Genomic DNA, 14,715 nt, shown 5'->3' with positions numbered 1-14,715 from the left:
AAGAAATAGGTCTCCTTTCCCCATGGATAACCATAGATTGGCCCTCATCACTCAAAAAATGAAAGGTTTTGCTTTGACAACTAAGCACAGCCCAGTGGGCTTCAAGCCAGTCTATCCCAATTATCACATCATAGTGACCAAGTGGTGTCACATAAAGATTCACATTTGTGACACACACTCCCAAGTCTAAACGGCACTCTTGCACTAACCTTTCGAGATCGCCCTAAGGCCATCTCAACCTGATCAAAATCATTTTTCTCTATTGCCACCAATTTACATTTCAATAAAGCATTAGGAGAAATAAAACTTTTAGTTGCACCAGGATCAATCAAAATAGTAACAACCATACCATTTAGCTTACCTGATGCTTCAAGCACTGTAGACTGATGCTCGACCTGGCGATTTTGCACAACTGCATGAATCCTATGGGCTCTGCCCATATCTCTAACAGTGGCTTGTTCCTGCTCTGATTGTGCTTCAATCTTCTTTTTAGGGAAATCTCGCTCATAATGAGGTCCTCCACAAGTCCAACATCCATTAGTGGGAGCAGTTTTCATAAATTTGACCCTTTTAGTAGGTGATTCTTGAGTGCGATCATTACTTTGTTGAAGATGTCGCCTTGAGTTATTTCTTTGGTTCTTAAAAGTATGATTCTTTTGAAATCCCCGATGATGTGAACCACCTGACATATGTCTTACATATTGGCCTCCCCTTCAAGGAGGTTTCCCATGGAATGATAGATTTGGGGTTTTATCCCCACCTTTGTTCCCCAATAATTCTTCCTCGGCTATAATTGCTTGTTGCACTACCTCATGCAACGTAGTAGGCCTCAAAATGCACACCTTTTCCTTTATAATAGGATTCAATCCATACAAAAACTTGTTTACCTTGAGGGCTTCAGTATTTAGATGGGTAGCATATCTAAGAAACTCCATGAATCGTGCTTCATATTCAAGGATTGTCTTAGTTCCTTGCTTAAGATCATGGAACTCATTCAATTTCCTCTCCAAATATTTAGCAAAAAGGTACTTTGCTCGAAATTCCTCTTCAAATCGTTCCCATGTCAAGGTAGACATGGAGTATCCCAATTGGGATTCTAAGTTCCTCCACCATAATAGTGCACTCTCCTTAAGTTGGTATATAGCCAACTTTTCCTTTTGGTTGCTAGAATAGTTCTGCAACTCAAAACATAGGCGCATGTTTTCCAACCAAGCTTCTGCTACCTCCCCTTTTGTGGTACCCTTAAATATAGGAAGCTTAACTTTTTCCAACTCTCTATGTACATCTCCATCAGATGGTATTTCTTGCCTCTCTACTTGAGATGAAGAACCAGACACTGAAGGATTTCCCCCAACCCTACTAATCAAGACTTCAGTCATCTTTTGGAAAGATAACATCATATCCCTTACTTCCCTGATGGATATTTGCTTAGATTCTTTATCTTGGGGAGGTGGAGATGAGACTTCCTTCCTCCTCCTTGATGTTCTCTCCATGATTACTTAACCTGACCAAGGAAAAATTCAGGTAAGTAAATAAATATTAGCAGGAAAGCCCTAGGTCCTAGAGTTTTAACTTGGCTCTAATACCATATGTAATGTCCCACCTTACTAACCATCAATATTATACTAAGGCTAACTCAAAATGCAATTTAAGTTTAAGTTTTTAAGACGTAAAAGTTAATGCAAGGTCATATATCTATATTTTTATTTTATTTTTATTGGTATTCTTTACACTACACACTAATTTCTACTAACTAACTAACCCATGGTAATATTAAACTTCTCATTAAAGCTACAGGGTCATGGTTCCTCAAGATCCAAAACTTACAACCATAAGTCTTAAAATCACATTTAAATGATAGAGTCTTTAGTGGGATAAATAATATCAATCTTTACAAACCACAATTTCCAATAAGCTAATTGTTCATTCTATTGCAATTAAAAGTGTTTAAGAGTGACTAATTTGATTTTGTTCTAGATAATATGCCTATGAATTCTTTGGTAAAACAAAGGGAAGAAAAACAAGATAATTCAACTTCTAAAGGAGTGGTTTCCAATTATTATGAATTCATATGTGAGCTAACAATTACAACAATTCACCTACCCAATTTTCCTTCCATGGATTTTTAATTCAATGGAATCATCATGCTTATTCTTTGAGATATTTCCAGAAACACCTTGGTTGCAAATCATAAATTCAATTAGTCATATTTATAGACAATTCATAGATGTAATTAGCTACAACCATTGAAGCATTATGTCAAATAGTTTGCAAGCATGAAATGTACAACCATTGAGGCATTTTGTCAAACACTTACAACCATAACCCTTAAGGCAATTTCACCAAAATTAACTGTTAGACTCTCTCATAAAACAATAATAAATCCAAAAATAAATTAATTAATTAAATATTCCAAGTTAGGAATTTATGCCTAACTCTTGGGTTGTTCCTCTAAGATAGGAGTTAGTTTAGGTAACTCCTATATTGGTGTGTCTGGTGAGAAATTATCTCAACCAAAGGAGAAATTATCTCAACCAAAGGTGTCTAAGATAGCACGCACTATCTTGAGAACACTGTCTCTCATCTATTTATTTGTAACACTATATTCAATTATTTTTGTAATGTAAGAATGAGAGATAATACATGAGGAAGCTTGAAGCTTCAGCCTTTTTCTGCCAATATTGTGTCTCTGGTTTTTATCTGTGATTTATATATTTCTATGAATTAATTTCTCTTTTCAATATGTGGTATCAGAGCCCACAGTTTGCTCTTGGGATTAAGATAATGAGAAGGTCTATTTGCAGCTATGTTGTTGAGTGTTTTGTGTTATGAGGGTCAAATGCCAAGGTGGATCATGTAAATGATATGGAGAACAACTTGGCGAAGATCAAGAAACATTTAAATTCAGCTTCTGGAAGAACTCTGTTGCAAGGGACACTTCGAAAGCGATCAGAGACACTCCGGAAATGGAATGAGTTATGGGTGACTTTGGATCCAACCACTGGAAAATTGGATTATAGAGTTCGGAGGAATGATTTGGCACCCAAAGGGTCAATAATATTTGATGCAGATATCACAATCACGGTGTCCCCAATTCATTTTCATGGTCTCCAGAAGGCATTGCAGCAATAGATGGTAAAGTACAACTGTTGGGAGTAGCCAATTTCTTTTGCCTTTGCATGTATTTTTTCTGCAAATTTTTCAGGAATATCATCATATTTGCCTCCCTCAATTTTGTGACTGGGAGAATCTGTGTTGCTTCTTTCATCCATGTCTTTGGGCTTGTCTTGTTTATCTCTGTAAACCTCCCACCATTTTCCCAACCTCTTGGCCGTTGTTCCAGGCACTTGGCTCTCAATTTTCTTCCACCTGTACCGTATTTTCCTTGAATATTTACCACGAGTTGCTGATCGTCTTCAGATAATGAGCCTCTCTTAATTCCAGGTTTTAAGTAGTTCTTCCAACTCTCTGCACAGGACTTGGGATCTTTGTCCAGGCCTTTATTTATAATTCTTCGTGATACATGGTTCTATTCTTGTTGGTCGTATTGATTCACTCAGGCATTTAGTGGAGAATCCTGTTCAGACTTGCACTGTTATGATAGTGATGGGGTAAGGATTATGTTATCGGAAGCCAAAGATCGTACCTCAAAGCACCTAATTCTCCGTCTGTATCACAAAACAATTTAGCTACTAGAGATTGCTTCTGCGACGAATAACAACTGAAAAATAAATTTGCATAGAGAAATTGAAATTGCAATGAAAATCCATTTGGGTAAAGAAATTGTTGAATCAAAGAGGCAGAAATCACCCAATTCTGGGAGAAACTGAGATCAACGGTCCTAAGACATGTCACACTTTTGGGATTCTGAGATAAATCCTATACAAGATTGTGCCATGAATCGAACCTAAGTTGGTTGCCTATTATGCCTGCGTCCCATGCATTACTTCTCGTGGTTGCGTTACTTCCAGTGACAACGCAAACGCTGAAGGAAAGCATGGAATTGTTTGACTGATCCGCGTGGAAACTACAAGTAATGCTTAAGTTTCATTGAAGCATTGATGCGTTGATTCAAAGCATGTCGTTGAAGTGAATGACCTCCAACTCTTCTAGCTTTCACATCGTCAGGTAGATCAAATTTTCAAAGTCAAAACATTTTAAAGCCCTCTTAATGGAGTAATATTTTTAAAGGTTTTATGCTGGGAAAATGCGCATTTCCAAAACGTGAGCTTTTACTTGTATTTTTCTTAAGCCTGATGCATAAAAACGAATGAGTGGTGTAATATGAAATGGAGATAAAAACGAATGAGTGGTGTAATGTGAAGTGGAGATTTTATTATGTTTGAGTGGGCATAAGTTAGTTAAAGTGTGTTTTGGAGAGATAAGGAGTGGAAAATATTTTTTTAATTTTTGTAATGAGGTATGCCGTTTAAAGTGTAAATTTTTTGGAGTGCTTTTGGGAGATATAAGGAGTGACCTAAGAAAGAAGATAAGTGGGTGGATTTTTTTGAGAGAATTTTTTTTTGTAATCCAAAGTAATATTTTATTTTGAAAGAGATTTTGAGAGTGAGTGAGTGTAGGTAGTTTTTTGAAGACATTTTTTCTTTCAAAAAGTTCTAGAACTCTGATTCCATGAAGATGTTGTGAAGCTGAGCGATTATGTACTTCAATGTATAATAAAGATATCATTTTTTGTGGTGATTGTGTCCTAGATCCGCCCGAAATTGAATAAGGGGATCTTAGGTACACGAAGAGTGTGTTGATAATTGTGCATGCTTTCATGTTGTTGCATTTTTATTTGTGTCTAGTTTTGACACATAAATGATCTCATTTAACACACATAAAGTTCAATGCAAGCAAGCACAACACTTGTAATAGAATAGTTGCAAGGAAGGATAATTCAGCTCAACACATGCATTTGCGTCACTACAACAAATAATCAAAGTTTTCAACATTGACATTCTACCTCAACAACCAAATTCACTCAATACAATCAAGTTCATGAATCTGCAGACTCCAGCATTTCAAAGCAAAGTCTACATCACTACAATCAAGTTAATGAATCTGTAAACTTCAACGTTTCAGCGCACAGTCTACATCAACATTGTTGAACTTGTAATCAAACTCAAATCACATTGAATTGTAAGGGTGCATTCTCGGTTGAAACCGACACCCACGTCTTGAATTGAGTCATTGTAGTGAATCATTGAAATCATTGTAAGCTTTTTGGGTGCATTTTCGACAGTGTTCGACACCCTTCCTTTAAAGCACAATCAAGTGAGTCCATGAGTTTTAACTCCTTGAAACAACCATCACAGCAACCACAACAAGTTCAACTCTAACACCAATCAAGCAAGTTGAGATCAACAAATCAAGCAAGCGTGCCAGTCAAGTCCCATAGCAAGCGAGCCTGTCATTCAAGTAAAGTGAAACAGCTCAAAGCACAACATCTACGACAAGAGAGCCTGACTTCAAGTGAGCTAGTTCAGATGGCGCAACATATTCAGTTGTTACACATTCTTCACAGTTTGATCATCTCCAGTGATGAAGACATGGTGCACATCAGCAAAGAAACTCTTGCTGATATTTCACGGCATCTACAACAAACACATGAAACCATTGAGTTTCTTCAACTTGAGTCCCAACTTCAAAGGAATGAATTGCAAGAAAAGGGTGATACTTTCAAGTCTTTGAACCATCCAGATGATAAGTCATTCATCCCAACAACTTCAAGTGTCGAAGTTGTTCATGATCAAAGTCAAATTTCTTCCAAACCCATCATCAAGCCCTGGGAAGAAATTCAAAATAACAAGAATAGACGAGGCTTAGGATATGTTCCTGATGACATCAATTTACAAATCCCAGATTATTCCAAGCCAATTAAGTTTGTGAGTGCAGGATTTCTTGAACCACTCACCTCAGCAGGTACTGAGAAAGTTGCCGACAAACAGAATTGCACGCAACCTAAAGTTGAAGTCCAATCAAAGTGTTCTCATTGTCAAAGAACTGGTCATATGGAAGATCAGTGTTTTGATCTCCATCCTTGTCACCATTGTGGCAAGCAGAATCATTCCTCGGAAAGATGTCGCAATCAACAAAAATTAGCCAGATTGAAGATACATTATCAATGGATCGACCCTTGGGAATGGTCATCCACAGTCAAACGATTGTCTCAGTTCTACAATTGACTACAATCACACATAGTGCAGCCAGCAGTGAACCGATGATGGTACTCTCCTGCAGTTGAACGAGGGAGTACAACAGTGAAACTCTCCTACACCTGAGGGGGGGAGTTCAAATATATTTTGGAGAAGATTGTCTCTCCTTTCAGCTGACAAAGGGGGGAAAATGTCAATGAATTTGACAAGTGGTTGTCAGACTGAAAGTCTCAACAACATCAGTGAAGTAGCCAGTGGGCATCTTCATCAGCCAGTGGGCATTTGTCATCAGCAGTGAGCATCAGAAAATTCGCCAGTGGGCGATCGACATCCAAAGCAGCAGTGAGTAGCTTTCATCATAGCAAAAGCAACATTGAGTTGTTTTTTGACATCTTCAGCCAGTGGGCGATCATCATCAGCAAATACGCCAGTGGGCGTTCATCAAATTGTGTCAGTGGACATCGGATGCTGTTTTCAAGCAAAGGACAGTTGGATCCTTTTGCGGCTTGGCACATGATGGAGTTGTCAAGCATCCCTCTGAGATGAATCAGTCATGCAGCTGACTCAGTCTCTTCATTTTGTGGTTTGTTCAGCATCCAGATTTGGCGGTTTTTTCAGGCAATGTTTTTGAGGATCAACATGAGAACTTGGAAGATGGTTCTCGTTCTTATTTTTGGATTTATCATTGAGGGGGGGAATGTTAGACTCTCTCATAAAACAATAATAAATCCAAAAATAAATAAATTAATTAAATATTCCAAGTTAGGAATTTGTGCCTAACTCTTGGGTTGTTCCTCTAAGATAGGAGTTAGTTTAGGTAACTCCTATATTGGTGTGTCTGGTGAGAAATTATCTCAACCAAAGGAGAAATTATCTCAACCAAAAGTGTCTAAGATAGCACGCACTATCTTGAGAACACTGTCTCTCATCTATTTATTTGTAACACTATATTCAATTATTTTTGTAATGTATGAATGAGAGATAATACATGAGGAAGCTTGAAGCTTCAGCCTTTTTCTGCCAATATTGTGTCTCTGGTTTTTATCTGTGATTTATATATTTCTATGAGTTAATTTCTCTTTTCAATATTAACTAATATGAATCTAAGATTACATAATTTCTTTTTCTTTGTCAGTAATGCCAATAAGTGAACCTAATACATAAGTAGAATTGTCATCCATCTTGATTGCTGCATATACAAAAATTTAGGCACATAATGACTATAAATATTTAAGAATTTTTACAAATAGCTCGCAGCGATGTAGCTACAATAATTGGAGTATTTTGAACAACGATTAGCAATCACAAAACAAGTTGCTAGCTATTAAACTATCAAACAAGCAGTCACAAGTTATTTAAACTATCAATGTATTAACCATTGAGACTTTAAAATAATAATTCCAAGTTTATATAACAGACTGGTTTCATAAAAAGAGATTACCAGGTAAATCATAGCTAAAAAAGAAGCAGCAAGACAAACCACAAGGCAACAGCAGCAAATCTGTAAAATATAGCAGATTACAGAACCAGATTTTGAAACTCTGTTTTTTGAAATCAAAGTTGGGGCGACATGGTCATATGGTACAGATACCCCCTGAAGTTAAAATGAATTGACAAACGCCCAAAAACGCGATTATTTAAAACCACAAAAAAAAAAAAAAAAACAATTTCCTATTATATCATTTATCACTTTTGTCAAACATATAATGTGCAAACTTATCTGCAGCTTGTTTGGTCAATTCAATGTCTTTGAATTGTCAATCATAAATTGTCAACCAGGGTGCGTAGATTGATGAAGTACAACTGCACAATATGTGCTTAGAAGTTATTCATTAGGTCGTTATGTATTTGTTAGGATCTAAACTTAGGATGGATATGGAGGTGGTGTTTGTCAATTATATTAGTGTCGTAATTCTTAAAAATGTTGGCTAAGTTTCTGTTGTGTTGTACAACAACCCCCCATTTCATAAAATTTTACTTTAAAAAATCATATGATGAAATGGGTCCCTTTTAAACTTAGATGCGTGAATAAAGTGGTATTAACCCATCATTAGAAAAAACCCTCATCAAAAGGTCCAATGGAAATGATATATTTTAAAATAAACCTTTTTGAATAGAAATAAAGTCGGTCTTGTAAATAAATATAAAGTTCTTTGTTATTGCGATAAAGTGATCGCAAGATCGCATATCGCAATAATAAGGAAAACATATACAAACACCCATTGACTTACTCCGATCCGAAAAGCAAATAACTATCGGATATCGGGAAAGGCGAATCGCAAGTATAATGAAAGACCCTCCCTCATTTCTCCGATGCGATATCGCTATCGGCAATCGGGGGTAACAACCCAACGCATGTTTAATGGCACATTCAAATCCTCCGATGCGATAAGGCATATCGCAATCGGTGATCGGCGAAGTTACAAGAGCATAAGTAATAAGACCCGAATCCATCTCCGATTGCGATGCGTTAAATCAAGGCGCGTGTTTCGAAAACGTAATTAAAAGGCTTGCATGCGTTGTATCACCTTTCGGCAATCGAAAGATATTTTGGACAAATATTGAAGCCTTTCTATTCACATTACTAATCGCCGATTGCGATTTACTTCTGATTATCCGCCAAAGAATCTAAGCCACGCTTGAATGGATCATTCATCATATAAACGATATAATGGGTATTTAAAAACTCCTTTACCATGATTGACAGGTTAAACGGCCAATTAATGAAGCAGTTATGGCGAGATTTTCCTTTAGATTGTATCTGCGGCAGTTTCACTATAATCCTTTATTATACGCCAATTGACATAATTCTTTCATATTGGTTTATACTAGCTATTCTCTGTATCACGTTGGTTTCATTCCTTGTGCAGAACTCCGCCGAAATAACAAATTTGAAACAAATGGGAAAGAAATCTAAGAAATCCGTAGCAGCAGCGGCTCCTACAGCAACAGTGCAGCCAACCAATGATCCAGGACCAAGTAAAAAAGGTTTAATCTCAGACACTACATGTCTCAGCCTTGGAAATACTAGTTGGCAAAGCATCTACAATTTAATTGAAGCAGAGGAGCCTGAGGAAGTATCGGAAGAAGCTACTGCAGACTCAACTAATAAATCTGAAGCTTCCCTTAAAGATTTAGCTGATTCATATTTACACAGGATAGCAGCACGAGAGAAAATTCTTCCATACACTGATGTAGTGAGATGGGTAGTAGAAGAAATTCCAGTTTCAAATAGAACGTTTTGCATAGTTGACGGAAGGATTTTTGGCTCATTTCAGCCTGATGACTTAAGGAAGATGTATCACTTGCCCGAATCTGAAAAGAAATCCAACAAAGCCTTCCTTGAAAAGTTTGCAGAGGAGAACGAGACTGAATCGGCCCCAATTAAGCAATGGAGACAGAATCCCGCAAAGCACAAACATGAATCATCGGGTAAGTACTCTGTGGAATCATTGTCATCTCCTTACTGTTATGCTGGGGCAATGATGTGTAGAATGTGGGGAATGCATGACTCTGCAAAGTTCACTATTGAAATGGTTCCTTTAATGGAAGTAGCGGTTAATAGTTATGTGATGGATTGGGCAAACATATTGTCCGATAAATTAGCCACTGCAATTCTTGAATTTAGATCAAATTCACGCAAAACCACCAGGACCATTCCCCCTTTTTATTACAGTGCTTATATTATGGATATTCTTTGCTTTAATTCTGAATACCCGGTACTCGGGTGGAGATGGACTTCCCAAGACCCTAAGCCAATCCACATTTATCATCAGATGTTATGGAAGGCACACTATAAAGACCACTTGTACCAAATCTGTAATGGTTTCATGTTACCTATCTATTATGCCATTTTTGATAAGCCTGCCCCAAGGATTTCCGAGGAAGCAGGGATTGACTTGACTGCTGTAGGGAATTGGTTCGGAGAAGACAAGTTCACATATATAAGGGTTTATGGTAGCCTTGCAAGACCCCATGTCCTTCCTCTGTATGTACCTGATAAGCTGTTAGCTCGAGAATTGGCCTACCAGATAACAACAACAGGAACATCCAAAACTCTTAGGAATTCTAAAAAGTAGGCGTGGCCTACATTTCCTTTGAGATGCGGTGTTTACACTCTACATGATTACAAACATGCGGAAAAGGAGGCAGGAAAAATAAACATGCTCAATCTTGCAACTATTTCTAACAGGCAATACGATCCAAGGAAAGTTGCCTATAATGTCCTTGAACAAGCCAAATTCACAAAGTTTGATCATGAAAAAGATGAATTTGATGACCTGTTTTCTTCAACAGAATCATTATTTCAGGTAAAAACATTGGCCAAAATGAGATATAAAGATGAAGGGCTGGTAGAATTCAATAGGCTCAGAGAACAGAGGTTGCAAACTCTGCCTCTGGACTTATTAGCTACTACCCCAACAACCCAGTCAAGCGAGCCTGAACAACAAATTATTGACAAACCTCCTGCTATAGAGAAGATTCTCGAGAAAGGAAAAGAGCCAGAACAGGAGACAGAACAGGAGAAAGAAAAGGAACAGGGCAGTGAACATATTGATATAGATACTCAGATTGATCCCAAACTCCTTAAAGAATGGCAACAATTTGACTCCATTATAAGCAATCCTGAAACTTCACAAGGTTTCAGCACACCTCAAGTAACAGTCGGTCAAGAGACAGCGACAACTACGGTTCCAATTGAAGGGACCAGCGGCCTACCCACCAGCAAAGATGTAGAAATAATTCCTAAGGATCCATCCGATCAGATTGTTTTGCAGATAGAAGACATACCACCATTAGATGTCTTTTACAGTCCCAAACATAGGGCTGTAGTGAAAAGATAAAGGAAAAGGAGAAGACTTGATCAATCTTCCCTTTTACTAGCACAAACAAAGATGGCTAATGTGGTATGGAAAGAAGAATTTAATCCTTCTGATGACCTCACAAAACTTTCTCAGTATGTTGGAGCCTATTCGACAGCCACTATGGATAAAGCATCGGAAGTAAGCAATCTACTTAAGGAAAAAGACCAAACAATTGTTTCATTGCAGTCACAGGTGTCCGAAAGACAACAAAAAATAGAATAGTTAGAACAGCAACTATCAACACAGCAGCAGATAAACAATCAATTAAATGAGCAATTGCTCAAGGAGAAGCAGAGGATAGACCTAAGCGCAGTACAGAAACAAAAAGAATTATCCGAAGCATTGGCCAGGTTGAAGACAATGAATGAACAAATGAGTAAGACGAAAGATGAGAAAATCGCTCAACTGTCACACCAAGTAGAAAAGTTCAAGAGTCTTCCTCAACCAGCAGATTTCAGGTCTGAAGCTCTCCAGATCAATAAAGCATTGATTACACAGCTAAAATTGCTATGTCATAATATTTCCCTGGTTGAGCCCCTCTGTGAGATTACTTCATCAATAATTGACAAATCAGTCGACGCCAGGCAGGATTTGGAACAGGCCGATGAGACTTTAACCAACTTTCTTGCTTGGCAAGAAACCAGTGAAGGGCAAGCCGCGAATCTGCCTAAAATTCTAGAGTCACACAAAGAAATCCTTTTCCTAGAATGGCAGTCACAATTGATGAAAGCAGAAAGAGAAACCTCAAGATGCAGATTATCAACCAGTAATTTAATTGAGTTAATCAATGACACTCTTTATCTGTCTAACTTGATTTCACAGTGCACTCCAGGTAAATTGCTGTCAGCCAAAGCATTGGAACAAACATGCAATCAAGAATTGGAGAAGAATGGAAGATTAATCGCCGGAATCCAAAGTTTAACTTGGGATACCTTTTGGTTTTTCTTAGTTAAACCATATAGTCAAAGGGCAACACTCAAATGTTTAACCGATGCGATCGGTTACATGATTCCCAAAATCCATGATGCCACATACTCAGCTCAACTGCATTCTCGTCTGAGTCACCCTCTAGAATTGCAACCAATGCTTGCTATCTGCCAGCTCAAGCCAAAGGAAGATCATCAGAATAGTGAATCATGCTGCCGACTGCAAACAGGCCTATTTCAAGGAGATTCTCATGATTTAGTTATACCACCTAATAGCATTTTTATTTCATAATTAGTTAGCTTAGATAGTATTTATAGACCCTTTCATTGTCTTTAGAAAGGGTCCTCAGTTTTTGTATAAACTCAAATCAGTAAGTCACACTATTGTGCTTCTGATATATTTTTTATGAAGACTGGGCCAATATTCTGAATTTTAACGAAGAAAGCTTTGATGAAATATGCACTATTGCTTTGTTATGGAAGTGTTTCTAAGTTAGAAGAAGGAATCTGAATAACATATCGGGAGTGATCCAAATAACATATGGTACTATTATCTATGCTCTTGTTTCATTCTTTCATGTGAATCAGCATTTATTTAATATTGCTATCATTGGATATATGTATGTGTTTTAACAGCAGTCCTTATACTTATCACTATTGAATGTCTAAGGAGTGTTATTCTTTCAATCATATTTATGTCAATGATATATATGAAGAATAGTGTAATAATGTTTTCATGCTTACTTTGTTCAACTACTTGAACAAAAGTAATTATCATATGAATAAATGGCTTTGTTTACCAATAGAGTCATCTATATGCCTTTTTGTAGATAAAGATCATCAAAAGTTACACTAAAGCAGAAATTTCCCGGGATAGAATAGTTATTTATAATTTTACTTTTTAGATCAAATCATTCTTCCGTTATCATTATATATTAGAGAATCAACCGCTTATCCACCCTATTTATCAATCATTGGGAAACTGGTCCCATTATTTCCAGTCAGAGCCACCACACCAAACGGAAAAGGAGCTGTCTTTAAGGTCCGGACCGGGTGGTTTTCCCCCGATGTTGTTGCAGCGATTTTCGAGGCATCAACAGTTTCCTAGGAGTTAGTCTCTATCTAATTAGTTTGCAGATGATATGAGAGTGATCCTACTTGTATTAGATTGTTTTGGGATTTTTGATCCTGAATCTTTATGCTGCAGCTTCTAATTCACTAAGTGCAAAAATAAACTTATTCTATCAACTATGAAGAAATACTATCTGAACTCAATTGTTTAGGAGAGAACTCTCACTCTTTTACTTATTCAATTTTCGCTCAAACAAAATAATCCAAGCAATATCTATATTATGAATTAAACACACTTCAACTATGCTAGATAATAAGAAAATGAAATAACCATGTTGTACTAGGTATAAATAAAATTAAATAACATACTAAACTAGGTGTAAAGCAAATGAAAGTACTTATGCAAATAACAACTCGCTCACGAAATCATTATGCTGCATTTTCACACAAAACAAAGCATTTGAAGAATGAAAGGAAATCATATTGCAATTGATTAAAACATGTCACTGTTTGTAGGGGCCCTCCACATAGTAGTTCATAGCTTCCAATCAACACAACACATACACACAAAACCAATTCTATTCAAACGGAATTCACAAACTGTTCAAAATTACATCATCCGACGCACACCCAAATCACAGTGTGGCCATAAGTTTTATAACAGGTTTCTGGCATAACTGCACAAGTAATTCAAGCCTAATATCTCTATCTTATCTAAACTTATATCGCTAAACCTTCGTTTTGCTATTCTGAAAGCAAAACGATAAGGTTTCAATCAAACTTGGATTCTGTTCTACATTAATCCGGTGGTTGACCGTGATCTCCTGCACTTATCTTAACGAACAGTTTCGAGGGGATAGGAAGGGATCCACGAGGGAGCCATCCTCTATCCATCTGCACCCTTCACTACTGACCTGGAACTCTAGAACCTTGCAAACAATGGAGACAGCTACAAAAACCTGGATTAGCTGCAGAAATAGACTGATTCGGTAGCCAATTGCAAACTTTAACAAAACAATAGGGTATAAAGTTAAATATGAACAAGAAGACATATTATTGCATACCTTCATCAAAACCTGGTGGATATGGCTTTATTTAGGTGGTAAATATATAGGAAAAGAGAGGATCATTAGGCAAAAAGGATGTCATGGTAGGACAATCTTTGGACTCTACATTCCCCTAGACTAGAGATTTTGTATGTCCTCATACACTTCTTCCTTGTCAGTCACTTGTGCCTCTTGCTTATCATCTCCATGTTTCACTGTTTTCTTCTTTTTGGCAGTGATCGGCATTCTAGGCTTTCTCATGAGAATTTTGTACTTTAAACTGATAATCTCTCTCTGCATAATTCTGTTTTCCTTCTTCAACTTTTTGTTTTTCTTATACCACAAGCTTAGATGAAGGATCAGATTGTCACTCTTTGCAATTTGGATCTCACTTTGTGTCTTCAATGCTTGATTCTCATTTTTGAGATACCGATTCAATGTTTCTAGTTCAAAGATCTCCTGCTTTAAGATGTTTGAGGTTGATTGTTCATTTACCTGATTGCTCCCTTCTCCAGGGCTCTGAATTGTTTCCTTTGTTGTTGTCCCTTTTCTTTCCAATGACTATATAATCATATATTTCCTGCTGAGCAGGATCAATACCCGAACTATGCATTGGGCTTCTTAGAGGTGAGTTGTAAGGCTGTGGTGA

At 37.2% G+C, this 14,715-nt stretch overlaps 1 protein-coding gene and 1 pseudogene across 1 annotated transcript; both read right to left on the bottom strand.

The window, feature by feature from the left end:
* Positions 1-713: 713 nt before the first annotated feature.
* Positions 714-1,379, bottom strand: LOC149208015 (uncharacterized). Its single transcript, XM_089398216.1, has one exon. It carries the CDS (start codon positions 1,377-1,379, stop codon positions 714-716), a length of 666 nt encoding a protein of 221 aa, XP_089254342.1.
* Positions 1,380-3,079: 1,700 nt separating this feature from the next.
* Positions 3,080-14,312, bottom strand: LOC149208014 (protein rough sheath 2-like; annotated as a pseudogene).
* Between the last annotated feature and the right edge of the window lie 403 nt (positions 14,313-14,715).

Source organism: Pinus tabuliformis, chromosome 1_2 (genome assembly GCF_031772625.1).
Source record: "Pinus tabuliformis cultivar Carrire ecotype Pingquan chromosome 1_2, CPIR1, whole genome shotgun sequence".
In the NCBI taxonomy this organism is placed as follows: Eukaryota; Viridiplantae; Streptophyta; class Pinopsida; order Pinales; family Pinaceae; genus Pinus; species Pinus tabuliformis.
The sequence above is the reverse complement of the archived record's forward strand: the minus strand, read 5'-3'. Positions and strand labels throughout refer to the sequence as shown.